This window comes from Stegodyphus dumicola, chromosome X2 (genome assembly GCF_044657685.1).
Source record: "Stegodyphus dumicola isolate Sdum_Otavi_A_Nest chromosome X2, ASM4465768v1".
In the NCBI taxonomy this organism is placed as follows: domain Eukaryota; kingdom Metazoa; phylum Arthropoda; class Arachnida; order Araneae; family Eresidae; genus Stegodyphus; species Stegodyphus dumicola.
The window spans coordinates 3,701,226-3,727,709 of NC_140781.1; the positions used below are offsets into that span (position 1 = coordinate 3,701,226).

A 26,484-nucleotide genomic window follows, 5' to 3' on the forward strand; every position below is an offset into this window, starting at 1 on the left:
TAGATTTAGTTTCAGTTTAAGATTTATTATTATTGAATTTATGCCATAAATGCTGGCTGGTTTGTAAGCACCGGCAGGGCCTTCTGTTCACTTATTTGAGTTCTTAATTAAGAGGGTCTCTTACACCCTTCTTACGTTTCTGTTCTTCTTACGTTTCTGCTGTTCTGTTGTTTAATATGATTCGACCTTTCAGGACTCGCTTCATATAATCAAGTGGCAATATAATGAGACCCAAAATCAAAGAAAACTACAACTACCTCAGAAATTTCTATCTGAATTTACGATCTTTAAAAAAAAGATCAAACTTTGAACTATATTAATAGGAGAAAAAAATTACTCGATAGTTAAACATGTGTAAAAACATGTGGCGTTCAGATTTGTTCCTTATACTATGCAATGTGTGTTTGTAAAGTTCTAGGGCTGAATTTTTAAACCAACCCTAATGAAGATAAAAAAAAACGATAACTTCGAATCCTTATTACTAACACATCTCAACTTGCTTTTTAAAATATCATCCTGTTTAGTATATGCGGCTAAAATATGCCGTTATTCTTTTTTTATGACACTTGTGTGAAGCAGCATTGAAATCAGAGCAGGAATCATCATTCATTCCGAGTAACTCGTAGTTTAACTCCTCTTCATAAATATAACATTTTGATTTAAAAAATGGAATCTAAATTAAAGTTTTAGAGAATTTCTTAATTTGATTGTCCTTTCCTAATTTAGTGCCTGCTTGAAAGGAGGCACATAAGGCGCTTCAGAGTAATATTTCAATTCTTTTTCCCTTTAATGACTAGAAAAAGCTTCGTCAAAAAATGGGTAAATTTGGGAACGATCTGTCATGACTACGCGCTTCTGTTTTCGTATCTAATAGCTCGGTTCTGCTCCTGAGTATAAAGACTTCCTTCTCCATGTTCATCAGTTGGGCAAAGAAGTCAAAATGTTTGCATGGAGTAGAAACAGGAAACCTAAGTTTGCATCGTACTGTGAGATAAGAAATGAACCATGCTAAGACATCAGTATGAAAATATCTAGGTATTTTTTATGTACATTCCTTTCATTTCTGCAGTTGTCTTTTCTTGCACACTTTAGGATGTATAGCAATAACAATAGCATTACTTGAAAAACATAGCTAGGGTCAAGTTACTTGATTCTCTTGTAGAGATTCTAGGCAAATGATATTTCTATATAATGTTAGCTGATGTTCTCTCTTCTGCTATCACTTTTTACACAACGCATTTGCTGAAGCAGATGCTACTGACCGAATGCGTCTCTAGATTTATCTTGTTTAATACAGCAGGAGACAGCAACCAAGCATCTAATAAACTTAAATGTAATAACTTAGACAGAAGACAATTTTATTTTTTATTTAATTTTAAATTAGTTTAATAACAGAACTAAAACTTGCTTAATTTAGACAGGCGTAGTTCGTAAAATGGTGCACTATTCAGTGCTTCAAAACCAAATTAATCTAACAAAAACTGAATCGCTTTAAAAGTGCGGACGCGACTTAAAGAAGATTGATTTAATGATACAGGATTCTGAAAAACTTTTGCATCTACGAACAACTGCTTACAGCAGTAAAATTTATAAAAACAAAATATCAATTTATAATATTAAGGAAAATTTAGGTGTCAAACGCCAATATGCAGCAATCACAGATTTAACGCAAAAACTGGAAGAATTAGCCAGCAGCAAAAATACAGAAGTTACAAAATCCCATCTTTTCTTTTTCTTTTCCTTTTTTAATGTGATAGCAGTTTTCATTCTAATCAATTTAATTTTTGAAATAGCACATTTGTATTACTTGCGAATATCATTGCAATCATAATTTTCAATGCAGTATAAAAATATATTTTTTAAACGTTTCATTCCTTTCTTGTTTCTTAAAATTTTTTATGCCGATATTAAATTATTTGGCTGTACATATATTGGTAGCATAATAATTCTGATAAATATTGCTGCTGTAGATATTTACGCAGATTGGACAATAAACACTTACGCTTAAAAACAATAAGACTGTTAAAAAATGAAGGTCTTATAAAATTCGGCATTCTTGTTTCAATAAATTTTAAACTTTATTAATTCGCATTTTTACGTCTGTATATTTTGTAACAATAGTGTTAGTATTATACGTGAATACACATCCTCTACCCTTAATACTAGTTTGGTAAGTATATAAAGTTAAAAAAGAAATTTCTGAATTTTTATAACCTAAATACAAGCCATCATTGCTCTCCTTGTAACTCGGCCTTTGAAGAAATGACCACTGCGCTGATGTATTGCCAATTTCAAGATTTTCAAACGGTAAATTCCATTAACTTGCAGTTCTCTATCAATGCAGTATATCAGCCATTCCCAAACTACTGCATTTTGTCCCTTTCAATTCGGCTCGTGTTGTAACAAATAATAACTTTAATTTTGAAATATTATTCTAACAATCTCAAACAGAAACCGTACTGCCACACATTTGCATAGCAATCACATTTAACATCATCAATTTCGTTTCTTAAATTATTTGTATGCTAATTCTAAACATTATCAAACTCCAATTCTGCTACAATAATTAAATACGAATATGTTTAAATTTCAAAGGAAGAAACAAACGCATCTGATGGCACATTAGCAATTAATAAAGTAATTAGATTGCTTACACTTAGTTGTTTTATCTCCAAGCGTACTTTCGTCAAAGTTACGAGCAATGGATAGCAACTCATACTATTTTTCAAATCACTGTGTCATTTTCCACGAAAAATTTTATGTTATTGTAATATCTATCTCTTCCTTTTTTAGCTTACTTTTATTAAAATCAGTTGAAACTTACAATCAGAAAAGAAACAAAGTTATAGCCCAGAAGAAAATGCTTAGTTTCTTGTCTGAAATTTGATTGTCATAATAGCATATTTTCCTGACTATAACACAACAGCAATTAGAATTACTTGTGCTAAATGGCCACAATAATTGTAAAATAAAATACTATTAATAAACTACTTAAAATTATCTTCTGCTCAAAACGTTTTTATCAGTGATATAAAGATCGATTTGCCTCTCTTAATAAATTAACCTGCAGCTCGTCAATTTTACTTGAAATCTCAAACTGTGGTTCCTACTGATATGAAGACTAGCCACCCTTGGAATATACCTACTATTCACTAAAATTCTTCATAAGTGATATCGGCAGTTTCAGCGGAAAGGATATTTGTGTAATGACCGGATAACTGAGCGGTTGTTTCATGAAGGTTGCATTGCTTAAAGTTTCAATAGCGAGCTTCTCAAAGTATCTCATCTTACGCCACCAAATAATCAGCTTTTGAGGGTGTCTAAAACACTTAGTTTTCGAACCTCTTCGCTTTTAGGCCTTACATTATCATAAAAACTTCAAACAAAACTAAACTAGAACACAAAAATAAAGCTTCTGTGTTTTTACTATTCCCGTACCTAAACGAAGTTACACAGAATGCTTATAAGTAAAATCCAGGACTTTCTTTTGTTTCTTTACATTATTTTTAATTTTGTACTTTTAAATTCCAAAAATGAAGCTATATGGAATTAGTTCAGTCGTTTTGAATAAATATGTTTAACAAAAACTGCAAAGTAGCTAATTCAACCTGTGGATCTGCAAGAATATATTCAAACACAAAGAGCTTTCCTTATTTATTTAAATATAGGAAAAAAGTGCATTTTATAAAATAATTTTTGTGCTAATTACTGGATTATAACAACACGTCTTACCAAACTTAACGTTTTGCTTCCACTGGAATATTAAATGGAAATATAAAGTGAATAAATTATTTTGAATAGAGTAAAACTTTTTGGATACATTCAGAAATCTTTTGATGCTAAAACATAAAAAGTGATTATTCACAAAAACGACAATAAAGGTCATTGAACAAGTCTCAAATTAAACGACACTAAAGTGTTTCATGTGTCCCAATGCATTCTGTTTTTAGTAAGATTTTTATTACTTCTAAATATTTAGAAGCCTGAGAGTTTTCATGATCTTAGCTAAAAGAGTTTACAGTGCCCTTAATGTTGATGGCAGGAACAAGACGCATGAAATAGCGTCAAAATGCTGTCGCAAAGCTATGGAGCCTTAACGACGCCGATTCAATCCGTTAATGAGACCATTAGAAGTCTTAAAGGTATTAATGACTTTTATACCCAAAGAGTTATCTTAAGCTCTGGCATGATTGGGTAGGAACACTGGAAGGAATCAGAAGTGGAGCAAAAATAAAATCGCAGAATGACGTCTGCAGTCTTTTGCACTCTAAGAGAGCCAGACAATGGCTTAAAGATAATATTCTGTAATGGTATCGGACTAGAAATATTTCAGTGAAAGGAATGAATACTATAAGGACGCTTATAGACCGAGAAAAGAAATATGTTTTCTTTGCTAACTATAATAGAGTACAAAGGCGTTTGAGGTTCGTGAAATTTATATGAAGTGATTATAGTAAATTTTCGTTTACAGTTGTTACTGGACGGCAGATTTTTTTCATAGTCAGTATAATTTATAATTGCATATATTAAAAGCACACGATATCAGCCTTCTGTAGATGACGAAATTTAAATAGGTGAGACTATAAGGTATTTCTCCCACTTTCCTAGCATCCTTCGTGGTGTAGTGGTTCTGCACGCTGGGCCGGTATTCTAGAGGTCCGTAGTTCCATTCCCGGCGAAGGCGTTTGCTATTTTTCATCTTTTCTGCCTCTAAAAAAAATCCTAATGACTCTATAAGACAACTGTTTTCTTTTTTATCAAATAAACTTATTTCCTTCCTTGGCTTTTACTTTCAGCTTCAATTACACTGCTTGTGATTAAAATTGCAACACCATGAAGGAAAGCAAATATATAAAAGATATTTATTGCACTTAAACAGTATAACATAAAGACAAACTGATTAAATTTGTAAGCATTTTGGAGGTTTAGAGAGATTCGAAATAGTATAAACAGCTGCCACCCCTGACTGCTAAAACTGTCCTTACCCCTTAGGCATGGAGTCAAACTGGGCTTGGGTGACAGAAATGGGCAACTTATTCCGCGCTGCTTCAAGTCTATGTCACAGTTCATCAATCGTATTAGCTGGTAGGGGGTGGCGGGCTAGTCCCTCAGCAACCCATGGCCAGATTTTTTTATTGGGTGAAAGATCTGAAGACCGTGCTGGCCAGGTTAGCAACCGAATACTCTGTGTATCGAGGAAGGTCAAAACAGGACGTTCAGCATGTGGTCTTGCATTAGCTTGTTTGAACATGGCGTTTGGGGGCCTCGAAGATAGGGCACAACCACTGGAGGTCAAATGCCAGAAATGTACCTATCTGCGTTCAAATTACCGTCGATCCGATCTAGACATGTGCGTGTCGTGTACCCAATGGCTTCCCAAACCATCACACCAAGTGCAGGGCTCCTGTGCCGATAGCGAATGCAAGCACGCGACGTGCGGTCTCCCCGGATACTCCAGACATGCATACGACCACAAGAATACTGCATGTAGAACCGGAACATATTTGAAAAGGACACATTGTGCCACTCATTTATCCAGACTTGTCGTTTGGCGCATCAGAGTTCCCGTCTCTCTCTATGCTGCATTGCCAAGGGAAGCCGAAGTAATGGTCATCCTGCTGATAGCCCACGCTGCTGAAACGTCGACGCACCTTTCGAGCTGATACTGGGCTTGCTGCAAACATGCCCATTTCCTGACTAATGGTCCCTTATGTGGTTGTACGGTTTCGCAGGACTGACTTTACGATATGTCTGTCCTCTCAGGCGTTAGTCCTGGGAGGACGTTGAGATCCTGCATGCCGTTCAGTATGACCATCATCAATCCATTCGTATGACAGTGGTTGGATGTCGACCAGTGCGACCGGCGAAAACACGGAACAAATAATGTACACTTTGGTTAGGCAACGATACTACCTCTGTCGAATTTCGAAACTTTCTGGTAAACATTTCCTCTTCTTATTCGAGGCATAACACGATATTCTGAGCAAACTCCAACCCTACAAAGCCCTTACGAATGAGAAATTCACTGCACAATTTTTCTTTTATGCAGTGCTTCCAATGTCGTTTCTCCCTCCTGCGTCGTCTAAATGCGCTGAAATACAAATCATTTGCATATCCGAACTTTTTCTTTCTTTCATGTGAGTTTGATGCTCGTCAGATCATACCTCGCTGGTGTTGCAATTTTAATGGCCAACAGTGTATTTAACGAATTTCTGAAGAACAAAACAAAGTGTAATGCGGGATATGTTAAATATTATTGTCAGGACATTATCTTTTACACCTGTTTTATTAGGATGAGGGATGTGAGTCAGGATCACTGAAACACAGCTGAATAATACTCAAGCTAGGATCACTAAAATTCAGTTGAATATCTTTATTAGAAATCTGCACAGAGTTAACAAAGAATTCCGAAAGGCTAAATTGAATGTATAACATTGTATTTTCAGTGAAAGAATTCAAACTTTATACCAATAATGTACTTTTATTAAAGGTTAAATATTTCTTTGACAGTGACCTACGAACAAGTTATAAAATTTAGTTCCTAATACCTATAATACATAATTGATCATAATATTCAGAAGAAAAGAGACCTTTATAATTTTTGCCTTGTAAGACTATTCGTGTTATGTTCTGCATTCTAAGAAATAAAATAAAACATCTTAATATACATTTTTCTGATAAAATTATGTATTTCTTAAACTCTTCCGAATCAGTAGAAGCCAAAATCTGTTATTATTCTTAAAATCTGTTATTGTTGGAATGGATTTTCTTTCCTCATACCAAGTAGAACATTGCAGGGTTAACAATAACGTAGTTAAGTGAAGCGATTATTTCTCTCTTGGGAATCTTTGTCCGGGTTCCTCCATTGTCTGCGGTTCCCCTTTAGGATAAGATTGCAGATGCAAGCCTTAAAACATTGATAAACATTGATGCTAGGCAAAGAAGAGAGAAGGGGCATTCAAATAAGAGAGCTACTTTTAGACATTCAAGAGAATGACTGGCATGTCGTTTAATGGCTCCCGAAACCAGTGAGTCATGTACTAACGTGATAGGGGAAAGCACCAAATGGAAAACTAATGCAAGTGTTCAGGCGGTCTGCCGATGTCTGAATGCATGGGCGTTTCGGAAGACTTTGCTGTAAAAGAGTTAAAGGCTTTGTCTAATCTTTTCTCTTCAATTTTATGATTTTTTTTGTTTCAATGTTTGCTTTCATTTACATCATCTTTCTCTGTGAATCAATCATATAAAATATGACGAACATACTGAAAAATACGCAGGAAATATTTTATATTGTTTTACACACATTATTCTCTGAATTGCACTCGGCATATTCTTGAATGAAACTGCTGTATATTCTAGTTATTATCTATGAATCATTTCAGTTTGATGTAATTATTTTTCATAATGGACTGAAAACCAAATACTTGTATAACAAAATTAAGATAGATTGTGCCTAAAAAGGATGTTTAGGCAAAAAATAAAGTACTCAGAAATATAAATAATTCTTAATAAAAAATGTATAACAATATAAAAGTGAGAATTTTTTAAATGAAGCCAGAACTAAAACGACAGTCTCTAGCAATATGGCCAATATAACTAAGAAAAAATTATCAGTATCTAATATCGGCAACAACAAAGCTATAAAGTATTGCTTCCTTCTCATGCTAAGAGAGTAGCTAACTAATTACAAACATCAATCAGAAGATGAAATTTGTATAATCTAGTGAGAATTACCAGAGGGATTTTCTTGTTTTAAGTAACCAACCTCTCGTATTTAAATGCAGGGTCATTTACTACATACGTCCTTAAAAGTCTTATTAAACAATCTTGAAAGTTTGCTTTTACGCAAAAAACTAAAGCTTGCGCCAAAACATTGTAATTTAAAGGCATGATGATGTTATCCCCTTTCACAGAATTATTCTTAGCATAAAGAGAAAGTAATTAATCTTATCAAACTCAGGAGGTATCCCTTCAGGAATAAGGCACAAGTAACAAAATTAAAATGCACGTGATCTCATTATGATCTGAAGAAATTTTTTAGAAACTTAAGTTTTGTTGCCTTACAGTAATGTTGTAATTTTATTTCAAAGATTTAATTAACATTCATTTTGTAATTAATATTAAATCGTCAGTCTTGTGTTGTATTTGCTTGGAAATGACATCATAATTTTGTTTTTCTTGAGCAAAGAAAATTTAAAAAGTTTTTTTAAATATCAGTCGTAATTTAAAGCTGAAATTTCTTTGATTCTCTTTGTATTTGATTTTCAACAGTAATGATTTCCAATGCCTGAAATTCGTTCAAATATTTTTAAAGCAAAACACTGTTTAATCCTCTTTATTTAAATAAGATATGATACTTATCTTGGAGTTTAAATTATTAATTAAGCAATTCGGCGATCGCATTAAAAATTACGCTTTTTTCAAATTATAATTTGCCTTTCTTTCACTTCTAAAGACCATTTTTTCCCAGTTTCTAACGTAAATTGCTGAAAGTTATAAAAAGCGAAGCTAAGTTTCAGCTTCACAGTAACAAACACTTCAAGTTGAAAAAAGAGTCGTAATTTCCTTTGATCTTAAGCATATTCATAAAGAGAATTCTGGTATTCTTATAGAAATTCTGAATAATCACAACTCAGCGAAGTTAACTTCACTGAGTTGTAATTATTCAGTTGTAATCATTCATGACTGGCTTCTTTTCTTAAAAGGATAAGTTTTTAATGTTCTAAATAAGGAAAATATTATCACGCATTAAAAAAAATCAGTATTTAGGCTACAGCAAAGCTGATTCAGTACTTTCAAGAAACTTTCGCACTCGGTTATACAGATCAAGAAATTTAATTTCCTTAGAAAAGTCTGGAATTGTCTGGAGTTGGAGTCTTAGTCTGGAATTTATTAACTATAAAAATATTTGAAAAATTTCACGAATGTTTTTAATTGCTAATATTTCATATAACGATATTAAACTATTATATCAGATCTAAAAAGGAAAGCCAAATTATTTGGATTAAATTCTTAATAAGTACTGATAATTATGTTCATTGCACTGGACTCGATAAAGGATTTACGAAAATTTAATAGAATAAATAGCATTATATTTTTTAAACAGTGCTTTCAAGAGACTTCAGCACTCAATTGAAATTTACAACTACAAAAGTATTGAAAATTTTCGTGAAAATTTTCAGTTTATAAATTTTCATATCAGATTAAGTTGCAATATAAGATCTAACGAAGAAAGATTAAAATTTCTTGTATCATTTTTCATATAGAAATGACGCAAAAAGAAAAAGATTAAAAAAATTAGTTCCTTTAACCATAAAAGAAATCCTTCTTTCATAGCTTAAATGAACATACAAAAAAATAAAAATTTCTTAAATAAAGTTTCTTCAAATAAAATGTTAATTTTCTTTTAGATAAATTAGACAGCTGGGAGCACATCATCAGATGTTATAATGTAACTCTTTCCCCCAGGTGAAAATTTACGCATAAATTTTTAGTGTAGGGTTTCCATTTTATTTTACTCTCCAACATTTTTTTCACTTACTGATTTATGGCTTATCAATCGTTATTTGTACAATTATCTCCCCAAAACAATGTAAACAAAAAATAATACCGAAGATTTTCTTCCTCATCGAATTAAGCATTAGGAAAAATATTGATCATTTTTCATATTTTAAGTCTAGCATTAATGTAATTCAAAACGAATTTAAATATGTCTGGTTATGTTTATTGCAGTTATATATAAATTCAGTTTCCAAAAAATGAACGGTATTTCGGAAGCCGGATGAACTTAGATTCGTACCCTACAGGGAGAAAGGCAAGGCTTTATAAATATTCCGCTTTCTATCGTACGTAATTATTTTAACAACAGAAAGCAATATATCTGGATGTAATCTAAAACCATAAACCATAAAGGAACTTCCCACTTTAACTAAAAATTAAATTTTTACACCCAATAAAACAAGCAGAAAATATGATATGAACTTAAAATATTTAAGAGAAAAAGTGCCATTACAGCACAGTCAGCTTCTGTTTAGCCAATCATAATGCGTACGAAATAAGGAATGAATTTCTTTAAATAAAAAGAAATAACGCTCCTCTTCAAAAGTCTATAAATGTCGTTTATGAACAATACTGGCATTTCTCCTTACTTTAAAAAATATGATTGTGGTTTTTAAGTTTCACCTTAGATGGCAAGATGCATTTTAATGTACATCAAAAATGCATTTTCCTAATTTAATACCCACCAGCGGCCAAGCGGTAAAGTCGCTGAACGCTAAGAGTTCGATCTGAGGTTCGAATCCAGCAAACGGGCTGGCTACATGGGCGTTTCTGTGGTTTTCCCCATCTGAAACGTGTATACAAGCAATTCCATTAGTAAGTCCTCCAAGAAAGCATCCCTTCCCTTAGGCAGATACCCTCGAGGCATTGCCGTAATCACATAAAACCAAACCAAAGTCCTAATTTAATTGGGTAAATAAACCTTAACATTTAGGAAATAGCAGCTTAATACAAAATTTGTAATATAAGCTGCGTTTAAGAAATTAAATACGCACTTGCTGAGTAATTATAAGAAATAAATAGCCTAAAAAACTAACTTCAATTAAGATTATAATCAATTTAACCAACAATAAAATCTGATTTAAGGATTTACATGTGTTTCTGCAGATATTTTAGACCTATAATAATTTAACTAAAATGATTAACTATATTTCCTGAACTCTGCAAACCTGAGGATCGTTTATTTAGATTTACACATATTGAGTGTTTTGTTTGCATGATATGTCAGAAAACCAAAGTATCAATCATATTCTGTCTTGAAGCCCTTTACTACAGCCTAATAGTACTAAGTTTTATAAATATGTAATAATTAATAGCAACTCGTCATTACCAAAACTATTTAGTCTTCAAGCATTTTAAGGTAACTTCAGTTTTATTGATAGCTTCTCAATTTTGTGAAATTCCGGCTTGTTAGCTTTTTCCAATAGACTTATAATATCAAAAATATTTTCTTCAGTTTGCATGCTCTTTTTAATTGAAATATTTGCTGCACATACCCATGTCATCCATGGAGTGAGATTTTTTCGCATCATGAAGCATGTAGAAATAGAAGTTTTATTATCCAAAAATAAGTCAATATTATACAAATATATTGAAAAGAAAAAGTTATGTTATAAATGTTAAAAGGATGACCTTAAAAATACACTTAGATTTAAATGATACTTGATACCAAAAATGAAAGTTAAAATTTTTTAAATCTCTCTATTTATGACCGGACCCACTATTCAGTTTAACATACCAAATATAACTTTAACTAATATTATTTTCATTTTCCTGTTATGTTTTGTTTATCTACATAAAGTTATCTGAAGTTTTCGCATTTCTAACAAACTTATTAGTAAAATTTTAGGAAATATTCCAAATCAAAAATATATGAAATCATGAAAATTAAGTTATGTTTCTTTATTAAAAATAAAATGTTTGTTCAAATCAGAATTAATTAATAAGACTACAATTTCAAAAATATTTCCTTTCAAAACAGGATAAATGCTTTATTTCTTTCGACAGCATTTGTTTTGAAAAATTCGATTAAATTTGTTTAACAAAGAAAACATGTCTGAAGTGAAACGCAGTTTTTGCAAACTATTGTTATTTTTTAAAAAACTTCAGAAACCGCAACCGAATTAGAAAATTTAAATTAAAGTCGCTTTTTTTCTTTTTTATTCATTTCTTTCTCGCTTCTAAGGCACAGGTTACTGAGATTTCGAAACATCAACTGTAAAAGGAAATCAATCAGAGAACTGTCTTAATCTCCCACAGTGTCGTCTGAGTTCAAAGAATGCGTCAAAAAAATAATTTCTTTGTGATTTATGACTAGCAATAGTCATAAATCATTACAAATTTTTATGGAATTTGAAAGTCAGTAATTTATAAGAGAAAAACGTGTCGATTATCTGCTGCAATAGAATAGTGAAATCGCTACAGTGACAAGAAAATAGCATGTGCACAACTTTAAGTAATCTTCTGCCAGAACTTTAATATAGTAATTTCCCTATAAGTGTTTATGATAAAAGTTTGAAGGTATATGCTTGGTTTATCATTTTAGGTAAGCAATGTGTTATTATTCATTGGTTTTATGTATTCCTTAAAATTTGATAAATTTTACTGGAAAACTTTTAACAATATTTCATTTTATATTTTTATATATTCTTTAATATAAAAGTACTTTTAGTTTTCATGTGAATTACAGATGAAACTTCATAATTCTTTCCTCAATAAAAAGAAATTGGAAAGGAAAAACAGATTTATTCCTATCATGATAAATTCAACTTAAAAATTCGAGGATATTTTTAACAATTTTCAAGAATATTTTCATATTAATAGTTTCTGAAATATCAATCAAAAATGCTCCAAATCTGTTTTATACGCATAATTCCTACATAGCTAATCCGTGAAATATTCATTAGGAGCATCCGACCTTTCAATTTTTTGAGAAGAAAAGTAAACATCTGAAAGGAAATATTATGCGTCATAAATAATTCCTTGCTTAATTATTATTTTTTATAAAAATTAATTACTTTTTTATAAAAATAATTTGTCTGATACTATCGTATTATTTAAAAAAAGTGCTGAAATCTTAAGCGTATGGGGAATGTTAAAGAGGTAATAATACTTTAAAGAAAGATGTTCTGAATTTATAAATAAATGAGTTTCATGTGGGAATGCAAACTATCGAAATTTTATCTTCTTTAGCTTTAGGGGGGAAAACGAAGCGAAATAGCAATCGTTCAAAAGGAGCTTTTCCTTTTAATCGAAATCAGTAACTAAAGAAGTGACCAACTAATTAAGGCATCGAATATCTGTTCGTTTCCTTTTAAATTTTAAAAGAAAATAAGAATAAGTAAATTTAAGAAATTAAGAATAAGTAAATTTAAGAAATTAAGAATAAGTAATTTTTTAATAGAAATTAAAATTTTTTAATTGACGAGTATTCTTTTTTCATCAAAAGATGACTAAGATACGTTTAATGTCAGATTTTACGTTGATTTACTCTTTGAAACTAATTAGAAAAATTATTTCTTAAATTTCAAGCAACAAGATTTATTTCCAAGACATTATTTTATCGAACTATATACGCATATATTAAAGAATTCCTCCTGAAGTTTATTTAACTGTATCATTTAAACCTATAAAAGTTACTTCTATTATTTACGAATTTAATAATTAAACAAACTTTTTAGAACTATAAATATAATGGGATTAAAATAAGCAATAATGTTCTCTTTGTTTACTGTTCAAATAATTATATTTATTATCTATTTTCCTATTATTGTTACTAACATTGTACATTTTACAATTCTTCATATAATGATACCTAGGCAATGAATTTGTACAATTTGTAAAATAGTGAAAATACAGTAATAATTATACGTTTTCCCATTATTGTATCTAATTTACTTTTTTACTGTCTTTCAAAAACAGGAATATCTCTGCAATCATTCACAGCTATTTCAAAAGTAAACCATAATGTTAATAATACCGTACTGGTACAACCCAAACCGATTTAAAATTTTCCATTTTACAAAGATGTGATACGCATTCACTGAAAACCTTATTCAGGACTGCTTAGTTTGATAGTTTCAGAACTGTTAACATTGCAATTCAGCGCACGTAGCAAGAATAAAGATACTCAGAAATAGAATGCTCTTCTTTGTTAAATGTACAGACAAAGATTGATATTCTCTTGCAGAATAACATGCCACCTAAACTTTTACATGTAATGATACCCCCACTCTCTATTTTATAGCCTCACTAGAATACGGCTTGTTACCCCATTATCTCCCCCATCCAACAATTAATTTAACGTTTTAGCTGTGTGATCATACAACATTTCTGAATTCCACTTTTCAAGCAGTATTCAGTAAATTAATTCAACACTTCATTGCAAAGCAATCTCAAAATTAAATTTTCATTATAAAAAAATTGCGCTTTGCAGACTAATATAAGCTGTTTGGGCATTCTAAAAATATTTAATAAATTACGCTATGATGTTTGGTAGGCTAAATGTATCAGAAGCCATTGCAACCTAAGATATCTTCAGCACTCGATGATTTTGTCAGAATCCCATGCCTTTATTTAGGGTTATTCTAAATAAGTTATTAAGTTTTAAACGGCTTTTTTTTTCTTATTTTGATCTTAAAAGCGATAACTGCCTATAAAGCGAAAAGGAAACATCCTAAAGTTAAATTATTGTTCTATATGACTTGTTGTTTTAGCTGCGTGAATAATATCAAGACACGGTAATCCAATTTTAACCGTATTCAGTTCAACACATCTTCGCAGGAGTAACAGTGCTCGTTTGATATACGGTCATGACGTATGGTCAGATCATGAAGTAAGCCATTTGTGAGCTGTTGGAATACCAAAGCCCTAGAGTTCATAGTTATTAATGTAACAGGAAGTGACCCACTTTATGTAAAAAACATGCTATTCCATATCATCGTTTAATTTACATTCAAATATCCAAAGATCTCTTTGTCATTTGAATATGGATTCAGCAATATGAATAGCATTGCATTATTATGAACTACATTTATAAAACATTATGTTGCATGTGTAATTATATAAATAAATTACGTTTGCTTTTATCGGAACAAAAGTACTAAGTTACGTTCAAGATGCTCATTTTTAAACTTCCGTCTGCTTAAGAAGGTTACAGGGAAAAACACTGGGGTAAAAACATCGGATCGAAAATTTCGTGAAGAAGAACAACGCAACAAGAAAACATCACAGTACAAAACATCGTGGGAGTAAAGAAAGCGAGGAGAAAATACGATGATATGAAACATCGTCGAAGATAATACATCAGTTCAAAAGCTTTGCAGTTTTCAAATGTTTTCTTATCAAACATCGTGGCAAAAAATAAAAGTTCTTGAAAATCATCACATGGTAACTTGTAGGGGGCTTTATTTTTATATAGCAAAAAATTTGATAATTAATTAAAAAATTTTAATATAGGTTTAAACTTACGTCTATTTAAGAAGGTTACAGGGGAAAACACTGGGGTAAAAACATCGGGTCGAAAATTTCATGAAGAAAAATAACGCAACAAGAAGACATTGTAGTACATAATATCGTGGGAGTAAAGAAAGCAAGGAGAAAACATCATGATATGAAACATCGTCGTAGACAATAATTCAGTTCAAAAACTTGGCAGTTTCCAAACGTTATCTTGTAAAATATCATGGTAAAAAAATAAAAGCTCTTAAAAGTCATTACATGATCATTTGTAGGGGCTTTATTTTTATATCGCAGAAAATTTGATAATTAATTAAATAATTTTAATACACGTAACCTCATAGAGTCACTCATCTCAGTTTTTATTTTTTTTATACTATATTTTTCATAAAAAATTACTGACGCAAATTTATAAACGAGATTAATTAAATGATAAATTCTAATAATAACTAAGCAAGTTAAAATACGTTTCTTTATTTCCTGGAAACTTTTCAGATTCTGAATGCTTAAGCTTCCTTCTTTTTTATATAATAATAATTTATTAATTTGTAGAGAGATTAGGTATTTTTTTGAGCAGGCATGATGAAAAATATGCAACGCCTTCGCCGGAACTCGAACCACGGACCTCTGGAATACCGGCCCAGCGTGCAGAACCACTACACGACGAAGGCACACTAGGAAAGTGGGAGAAATACCTTATAAATTTATGAAATATAGAGGTAAAAATATTCCTCATTTCTTCTTCGCTCACAAATCATTATTCGAACTTGCATTTAAAACTGTTAAAGTCCGAAAGCATTTTTCTGTGATGCTGTGATTTGTAGGCGCTTTATTTTTACTCCGACATTTTATAGACGATTATTTAAAACTGAAGATTTTAACCACTTTATTTACTATTATGATGTTTTACACCACGATATTTTAAAACTGCACTGTTTTCTCTTTGCTTTCTTTTTACTTATAATATTTCGCACGACAATGTTTTTCTCTTGCGTTGTTTTCTCTGTGACGTTTTCTTCCGCGATGTCTTCGGTGAACGCCGGTTAAGAATATATCTCTTTTGGATAAATGAGAATGAAATTTAAAATAATGCGATGTGCGTCCAAGTAACGCTAATATTAAATTTGAAGCTGTAAATTTATTTTTGATAAAATAAAATTATTATTCATGAATGAAAGATTTTTTTCGTTTAAAAATCATCAAACGCAAAAGTCTACCAAGTACTTTTTTCGTTGATTTTTATGTAGGCAGTATTTAACTCATGAAATTTATTCAGATGCTTAATTTCAGAGAGATATTTATGAATTTTACTTCAAACATTATCTTTCCCCCGTAGAAATTTTAATGGGATTGAAATCCTAAAATGTAACTCAATTTATTGCCTCACTTCTCGTATTTTGACACTGAAGTAAGTCGCAATTCCTGATCTTCCGAGATATTCATAGCATGAAATTCTTTAAAACGAAATACATTTGACACAAAGCAATAAATTTAGCTTTAAAGCTACTGTAAAATTCTAAAAAATAATAATTGTAAGCATTATCTTGTGTATTATTGAAAATATAATTTATCGGAGTATGCAAATGCATAAAAATGTAGCCTTAATGCGAGAAAGTTTTCCAGAAGAGAAAGCGTCTGCAACCAATTCTTTTAAGTTTATTATATGTCCTCTTTCTAACTCAAATAAAATATTATGCAACGAAAACATTCAAATAAATTTTTCACTATTCCAAGTCTTTGGAAGGTTAGATATAAAAGAACTTAAAAAACGCACAGTCCAAAAAATATTAATTACCTGCATAGGAATAATTCAAAACAATAGGACGAAACACCTCAGTGGACGTAGTTTTTCCAATTTAACTCCAACCAAAAAGTGTAAACACACGGCATAATCTGCCGTTCTTTTCTGCAGGAACAGTATCGAAATTAAACATAGTCAGGGCCCAAGAGGAAGAAAAATGCCAACCTGTTAACATTATTGCTTTTAGTGAAGTTTTAGAATAGAACTATGTTGATTACTAAATATTTTTCTGTACATATAATGTACTTGCTTATCACATATAATCAGTTCTTGCAATCACAGAATAAGATGTTTGGCAGTGAAAACGTAATGTAATTCAATTTTATTAGGAAAAAGTAGTATTTATTTCAATTAATTTGAATGAAAAGCTTTTTAAATTTTAACTAAAATTTTAAAATTTCCAGACCTAAAATGATAATGAAAAATGTGTTATGCTTCTTCCATTAAAGATGTTTTGAAGAGAATTTCATCATGCATCTCCTATAAACTGTTATGATGAGAGATAAATACTTAACGTTAGAATTAAATAAATTTGCTAAAACTTGAATGCCACTGAAAAGTGACATTCAAGCTTTTTTCAAATGTCATTGATAAATGACATTCAAGATTTTATACCATTTCATTAACAGAAAAAGGCAGCAGCTAATTATTTCTCGAAAAATATTTGTAAAAGCAATTATAAAAAAAAAAGAGTTTTTGATTGTGAATAAGATGACCCTTTCGGCAAAGACTTTTAGAAACAAATGTTTTTCCTCTTTTAGCAAAATTCAAAAATTCAAAATTTACAGATACCCTCAAACAACATTAAATGAGATTGCGAGAGTTTACTTGCAAACGAACTGCTTTCCTAATACATACTGGAGTATGTTTGGAAGATTTACAGAACTTGAAAAAGCTAGCATAAAAAAAAAAAGCCAAGACTATCAAAAAAACGTTTAAACAGTTGCGTTGGTTATGAGTCGTTTGTGAGGTAGCTGCAAATCTACTTTATCATTTACTACCGAAATATCAACGTGACTCTATTATAAACTCAAAAATTGCCAAGATGGTAGTATAGGAACGTTTTAGTCTTCACATGACTGCACCTCGTTCTAGTGCAAGTTTTGATACTGTACGTATGTGTCTAAAACAGACGAAATGGTTGATCACACATGTCAACGTAAACAGTTCTTCAATCCCGTAAATTTAGGATTACGGTTCTCGTTGTTTTACAACTTCTTTTATATGATACTGTATATCTTAAATAACACTACTCTTATATAAAATGCTGTCATATGCATGACTTTCTTTTAAGGAACATAGAAAATCCATGACTTATCATGAAATATTAACTGCTTGATAGTTACTGATATCATTGTTGATATAGGGATTACAATGATTTATTAGTATATAAGGTATTTCTCTCGCCTTCCTAGCGCGTCTTCGTGGTGTAGTGGTCAGCAAACTGAAACGGTATTTCAGAGGTCGGGGGTTCGATTCCCCTCGAGGGCGCTCATTTTTCATCTTGCCTGCTTCCAAAAATCCTAATGTCTCTACAGCATTATAATAAACTAGGCCATCGTGAAGCAATAATTTAAATGATTTTACTTATTAATTAAAACGTTATAAAATTGTCTCTACTTTGTTATCAATGCGTAAATCTTTTTAATCTGAAAAAAAATAATTTCTTCCACATTATTTTGTTTATATATCTGTTACTCGAAATGTGGCCAATTTCTATACTAGTTGCATCCTATCAGAAACAAATAGAAAGTTCATCTTGAAAGCAGGTGACCTAAACTTAAAATATCGATGAATATAATTGCAGTATTATAAAACATACTTTTTCTTCCTTATTTGCTTGCTTTCTTTTCATAAAGGAAATTATTTTCTCTAGCTTATTAAATTATTATTAAAATTTGATTATCATGTATTGATGTTATTCTCATAGGCCAAAATCAAATCACATACAACAATAAGTTTGATCAGGTTCCTTTTCGTTTATTGGGTAACTTACCGGTTTGGGTTTGTAAATTTCAAAAATAAAGCCTTTTAAAAAATTAAGCCACTTATCTTGAATAAACTTATATATATTTTTAAATTGTGAGCACAGTCTCCCTTTGGCTCTCGTGGTTAAATAGCAGGCTTTTCTTAGGTGTCTGGAAAGGTAAAAATCATATTTGGATTTGAAACTGGATATTTTTTCATTTCAATTCAAGGGTCGGTGGTAATATCAAGAGCATGTAAGTATATTTTCATCAGCACATGAAAAGAATAACTTACTATAACTTTTTAGCTGAAGACAATCTGCTGTGAATGTATCTGTGAAAAATGGCTTAATTTGAAAGCAGTGTGACCCTTTTAATTGACTTGAACACGGTTAACGTCTTTTAACGAAATGCAGCGTGTTAAATCCACAAGAAAATAGGAATGAATTTCAAAGATCTTTTTTTCAACTATTACATCACAAGAAGCATTACGTACAATTGTTATACATTATACATCATTCCCACTGTGTCTGAAGCATCTTAGTAATTTTGTACTAAAGAAATCTAAAGAAGAACTAGAATAGCTCTTATTTCCACAAGAATACGCATAGCACTCCGTATATTCCATCTACACTAAAAAACTCAAGTTGCTTATAGATTTTTATCCTTTCTTTACAAATTCGCAGAATTTTTCAGAAGGATGCTCTGTTCCTATTCAGAAGGATGCTCTGTTCCCAAGTATATTAATACTACAGATCAAATTTCAGAACTCATGCTTCTAAGTTGAAAAAAGGCCTGAATCAGTAGATTTCTCTGACGCAGTAAACGCAATAATTATCACCAAAATCCGCAATAGATTTTTTTTAAAAGAAAGCTTCCTTTCAAAAATTTCCGATATGATTTATGGAAATTTTCTTTTGAGTAAATAAACGTCTTACGTTGGATTTAGGAATTTGGATTATGTTCCATGATCTTACAAGATAACGGACAAATCCATCGAACATTATTTGATACAAGACTTTCTAAATTGTGCATTTATTGTTACCGGTAAACACACAACAAAATTTCATGGGATTTTTTCTGAAAACTATATGATGTATAATAATTATTGATGCAAAAATTTTCAATTCGTTTTTCAGTTGTATTTTTCAAGCAAATTTGTATAAAGACAGATCCAAAAGAACATTAATTCAGCTCCAGACATATCATAGCTGAATAATAAAACAGCCCTATTGTAAAATCTTATAAAATATTTAAAGTTTTATTTTGAAACGTGTGCTTGAATTTAATTTAATTCCGTCAGATATTTAAAAAAATTAAATAAATAACTTTAAAATTTATATAAAGTTGAATATGAGATAAGTGTTTAAGCGTTCACTCAGATAAGCTTTCTTTATTAAAAATAAAAACCTAAGCGATCATAAAAATATTTGTTATATGTAAATTTCCCATATCAATTCGTTTATTTTATCTGTTTGAGGATTTTTCTCTGAAGAAAGTGCTGGTAACAAAATAGATATTTTCTTCGAATTACATAATTACTAGATGTATGTGAGAACAGATCAAAAACTTCATTAATATGTGTAAACCATTTTCAGGTTTTAATTTAATTAGTTAAATTTAAACTTTAAGATACAGGATTTTAAAATAGATATATAATTCGTAAATAGATTCTGTGTCTTATTTAAGATATTCACTATTTATTTATTTTTACCAAAAGATATGTTATTATATTTTCAGACATCACCAAACTATTGCTCAAAATGAAAATTAGAAGATCCTGATTTAACTGAAAAATAGAATAAAAAAAGATTTCTGCAGATGATTATTACTTTTATTCTGATAAACGGATTTTAAAAATATAATCCCAAAGTGATTTTTTATCAGTAATATATAGAATTTCTTTTGCAAAAATCAATAGCAAGGTTTTCCAAATTTTCTTTTTTTTTTTTTTTTTTTTTTTTTTTTTTAAATTCAAGAATGAAAGTAATGAAACCAATTTTCGTACAAATGATAAAAAGCAACTGCGAACCAATATAATTTTGTCATTAAATACAGGCATTGTTGTTTCCAAGATTATCATACAGAAAATTTTTAAGTTTAGATTAAAATTTGAATCAAAATGTAGTAGTTGTCTAGAGCAATGGTTTCCATACTGGCGTGGACATAGCATTTCGTTGTGATGTACAAAATGCGTGGGAAGAGCAAACAATTTAAGTATGAAAAACACAAAATATTAATTAATATCTCAATATTATAATAAAACTTACACCTGTATGCTTTTTCGTGCTCAGTTTCCTTCTTTCTTTTATACTGACAGTTAAAATAGAGAATTGAATATTAGAACTTTAGACATTTCTCTTGTCTGGATTAGTATCGGTAGTCATACTCAAAGGTCCATACTGGACCTTTGAGTAACTCTATGCATAAAATTTAAATATAATGTGAAAAACTTATGAAATACTTGTATATGCATTTGTTCAAGTGTATTCTTTCTATTCTAGTGCAATTTCATGCACAATTTATGTTTTAGTGTATATTGAAAAGTTGATATGATTGTGGAAACGTTTTGGCCTGTGATTTTATTTTAAAAACATTGAATGTTAATACAAAATGTTGTTTTTCTGTTATTTCTTATTCTTATCAGCTGAAAGTTACACTCAGTGAGTCAAGAAACAGAAGTCTTGAGAATTAATATTCATGTAATCTTACTTCAAATAAAAGAGGATTATTAAGTTTTCGCAAAATCTACTAAATTTATTTATCTAACTGATGATGAAAGGAAAGCAAACGTTACAAGCCTGAAAGAGTAATTAGTATTTTTGAGAATACAACATATTTCTAAGAATTATTTAACTTGGTTACAGTACGGTTAAATTATAATATCATGTAACAAACTTGTTTAAGCTCCTTGCGATACATTTCCTGGAAAAAAAAATAAATAAAGGTGAAATTTTATTGCCGGTTTTGTTTCATTATCAACATTTACAATATCTTTTAGAGAACAGATATTTTTAATTCAGATCTTTCTACTCTTTTATAGAGTAATATTTTGCTACCAACGTATATAATCTTCTAGCAGAAATCCTAATAGTGTGGAAATACATTCGGAATTCATTTGGACAAGTTGGAAGAGATCAAATGCACGTTCAAATTCTTTACAGCTTTTATGCAGAATTCACTTAATATGTCCTCATTTTAAAATTTTGTGTTGTCTAATATCTGCATATGGAAGAGATACCTCTCATTACAAAGTTTTATGTAAATATTAGTAGCATAAAATTTTATGCTATAATATGAAAACGTGCGCAATAATAATTTGTAAACAGTGTGACTATAACTACATCGACCAATACAAATATTAATAATAATACTAATATATAAGACCAATAATATTAGTCGTATATCGGCTAATACCAATTCTCCAGAATGACACTGACTCAGATGATTTTAACTTAGAATAGCCACCAGTTAATGTTAACATAAACTGTACTTTTTGCTCTTACACATTACCTGATAATTTCAATTTCCAACCTTTATACTCCAGTATTATAACAGTTCCCTTTCTTCTCTGCCCTCATTGTACTAAAATAATATTTAGAGAGGTCTTCCTCAAAAAAAATATTTCTTACCCGGTAGAAAGGGCATCTCCCTATCTCTTTTACTACGTTAAGCTCTGTTTCCGGTTTCGATTAGTACATAATGTTCCTCCCTTTCCCTGTTCGCTTTAAAGTTCATGATATTCATGTTCATTTCCTCGATCGTCAAGTGTTCTGCTCTGTAGGATGTTTTTTTTTTTTTTTTTTTTTTTTTACATTTGCCGCTTAAACCTTCAAAATGCATGTTCTCCCGTCACGCAGTTGCTGGCGTGCAAAAATGTTAAAATGAGCTAAGAATTGACCTCCGTTCCATCTTCAAAGTTTTAGACACTACAGAATATGTATACGCTTATTTGCAAATGCAGTTGGATTCAAATTCTGTCTAGCTCATCTTTTATAAAATTAGCGCAAATAATAAAGTTAATAGAAAGTTTCAAGGTCCCATGCGTTTATGCATTTTAATAGATTATTCGCAAAATATTATTTCCTCAGTTTGACAGCATATATACCATTATTATTCCATTTAATAATACTTCGTATGAAATAAATAAACCTAAACTTATTCTTATTTTTTTTCCTTAATGACACATATAACAATTTGTAATCTGAAGTTATTTTCTTTCAATGACCTTTCCATATTTTAAAATAATTTAACTCGTTTGAAAACATTTAATATTACGAATTTTAAATTAAATAATCCACAAATGCAACAATTCAATCGCACTTTTCATACTTGCTATAAAATCACACTCTCCTCTTGAAAGCCTCAGAAATGTGTGCGAAAATATATGTTTTCACACACATTCACGAAGTTCTCAGAAGGATAGAAATTTATTTTCATGCGACCGATTTTCACATGTTCCTTAGAATATTGAAATATCGTAATAACTGTGTAAACTTAAACAATTTAATCTAATTAAATTATTTTACCTCTGGGATCAACTGAACTTTTATGCGCTAACTGTGTAGCAGTTTTTCTTTTCAGAGCTGTTTACTGTGGATTTCTGGAGATGTATGTAAGCCAGTTGTTGAACTATTTATTCGAATGCGCAACACGAATTCGAATAATTCTGCATAAAAGAAGTAGGCAAACATTTAAATGATAAAAAATTATATATTTGTATTTTTATGGCATTCTTCATGATTCGAGAGAAACTCAGGTACCCAAATTTATGTCTTTCCTACCGATTATTCTCCGTATTCTGGGTTTTCACTTCCTTTGTAACTAAAATACTTTGCGTATGTTAGCCAATGATTTCATTAAAAGATTGAAAACATAAAATTGTATAATTTATCAAACTAAAACTGTATGTAATTACTGAATTGTAATCACCATGCTTGAGATAATTTATGTAATTCACACAAAAACATCAAAAGTATTTTCACAAGCGTACGAATTTCCAAACATTTGTACTTGAATTTTCTGGGTAAATTGCTTAACTCAAACAAAAATTTAAAAGCAAAAGTTCCTCCATAATCGTAGAATTTTAAAAATACTTTGTTATTAAATTTAATGGGTGAAGCAAGAAAATAATTGACTAGCTTTATAATTAACATCTCAAAACAAATTTGCAAATTCTTGTGTACATCCTAAAATATACTCAAGTATAAACTAGTAATCCTTAATTTATCTTAATAAGTTATGATTATTAAAATGCATGTATTTATTTCACGCATATCATAAAATGCTCAACATATGCAACAAATTCTTGATATATGATAAATTTATTGATGGGATTACTTGAAAGTGCTACCATATTGTCCCTCCACAACAAGTACTTTTTAATGTTACGTCATCTTTTAATGACAAATAGGAAAACAAACAATCTTTTGCCAACCGATTATTATCTTTTACGGTGCTCAAATCTGAATTCTTAGCTTGAATTTTGCAGAAAATTTACCTAGAGTAAAATCGGTAAACATTCAAGTTTCATGGCATAGCACAAAAGCCTCTACTTATTTTATTGGTCAAACTTTTAGTAAAATATCAAAAATTTCAGTTTTCCAATAGAATCTTCGATCATACATAATTTACACGAAAAGAGAAAAAAATGGCTTTTTACCACCATTTATTTTAATAATAATAAACTTACCGGGGCAATAGACGTTCAAGTAAAGGCAGTCCTCGCTTTCATTACGAAGGAAGGGAATCAGTTTCTTCAGATATTCCAACCTTCCGGTGGGCATATGACGCAAGAATTCTGTCTCATTTTTTATGTCAGGATATCGCTGGGGACAAACTGGCCCATATCTGTCCGCAGTCCGGATTCCTCGCCACTGACTTGGATTGGCGGGCGGCATAAAACGCATAAGACCAACCGGTGGACTTGCGTAAGGTATACCAAGAAATACTTCTACTGGCCCAATGTTGTGGTTCGGTAAACTCACCGAAATGCCTTTTATAGAGCCATACTTGGTGCTTATAATTCTGGATCCAGCCCTTCGCACCGCCTGGCCATCAACACCAGTTGCCATCACCAAACTGAGTACAATGCAACACACTGCTGAAAGCATACTTTTTGTTTGTCAGGTTACAGCAAACATTCCCGAAATCACATGCTTTATAGATATCTATGACATCGTGCGCTTTTTATCTAGTCACTTGCCTTACATTTCATGTGAGAAGAAAGATATAAATTATAAAATGTTCTTAAAGATATTATCAGTTATTCCTAGTGTCAGGCCCTATGGTTTATTGAACTTTACGCTATATGCCGCAATACTCCTAAAATTTATCGTTTTTCAATATTACAAAATTCTAACGAGTATCGAATAGGGATTTTCTAAAATAAACTGTCAATACAAACTGTAGAAAAGTCTTGTGTAGTCTTCCTTTGAAATTTTCAAAAATTAGAGTTATTGTAATAAGGTATATCAAAGAATCTCTTAAATAACAAAGTCGCTCAGAAGTTAGCAGACTTAAATGAAACTGAATTTAGCAGAAAATGTGATTTCCCGACGTTTACTACACATGTCACTGACTGCACTCTTTTTAAGAGCTCCTCTCATGTGCACTGTTCTTAAACACACATTGACTAAACTACCACTTTATATCACTAGCTCGTGGCGGGAAGAGCATTTCACCTCTCGGACCGTCGGAAGCCGGAGACACATGTCTTGTGATTCCCGGTGCTTGCGTAAAGAGGGAAGGGATAAATTCAAAGCGCATGCGTCATCATTGAGGGATGATCGACTTCTACCCACGGGGACGACACGAAGTCCGCGCTCAGACCTAATATCGATCCCGAAAAGCGGTCTCTCACTCCAACTTCTAATCCTCAGCGGTTCTAAAACTCTTACATCTAGAATTCATGCGTGCAAGTAAGAAAGAAATATAACTATTTATATACGTTTCGCTAGAATTCCAGAAGCTGAGCGACGCGCATAGTCTTACATATACTCCCGTTTCTCGCAGTTTCCTCGGAAATAATCGTTTAATTTTTCTGTTAGTAATCCACAGCGAAGTCTGAAATTGGGAACTAAAGGAAACGCTTAAGACCTTTAAAATGCATGCTTTACTTCATCTTTTTGTCTTAAAAACAATAAGAAAGATAGAAAAATGACGTTGTAGAATATACTATACAGAAATTCTAATAGAATTTAAGAGTTTAAAGCAGTCAGATTACATAAAAATAATTTCAAATACAGAAACGTTGTAGAGTCATTAGGTTATTTTGATGCTGGAGATGTGAAAAATGAGCAACGCTCCGTCGCCGGGATTGGAACATGGACCTCTCAAATACGCGCTGAAGATGTTACGTCACACCACGAAGGCATGCAGAAAGGACTATTACTCTATTTGACAGTGAGAAAGGACCTTTTTGTTGTTAATTGTTTACATTGTTATGAAAGGGAACAAGTTATATCAGAATATTATTTATTGGCACATGTAAAATAAAGATTAAATTCACTTGATACATTATTTTCTACACCTATGAAACATTGGTTATGCCAATTTTGTTGTCGGCATTTTAATTTAATACTTAATTTGGGGTTATTAAAATTTAAAAAAAGTATATGGCAGTTTTCAAACCATTAATACTTTGATAATGTTCATTTTACTAATTGCTGTCTTCATTTATTTTTCAGATGCTGAATTTGG

General features: G+C 30.9%; 1 protein-coding gene across 3 annotated transcripts in view; it reads right to left on the reverse strand.

Moving 5' to 3' along the window:
• Nucleotides 1-25,499, reverse strand: part of LOC118200014 (neuroligin-4, Y-linked-like) — a 986,473-nt gene extending 960,974 nt beyond the window's left edge. For all 3 annotated transcript variants that reach the window (XR_015039134.1, XM_085809618.1, XM_085809619.1), the window contains exon 1: nt 24,476-25,499. Coding sequence is in view for 2 of the 3 variants with exons in the window: in XM_085809618.1 (XP_085665744.1) it covers nt 24,476-24,896 (421 nt within the window). In the remaining variant the exon portion in view is untranslated. The remainder of the gene's footprint in view (nt 1-24,475) is intronic.
• Nucleotides 25,500-26,484: the final 985 nt, after the last annotated feature.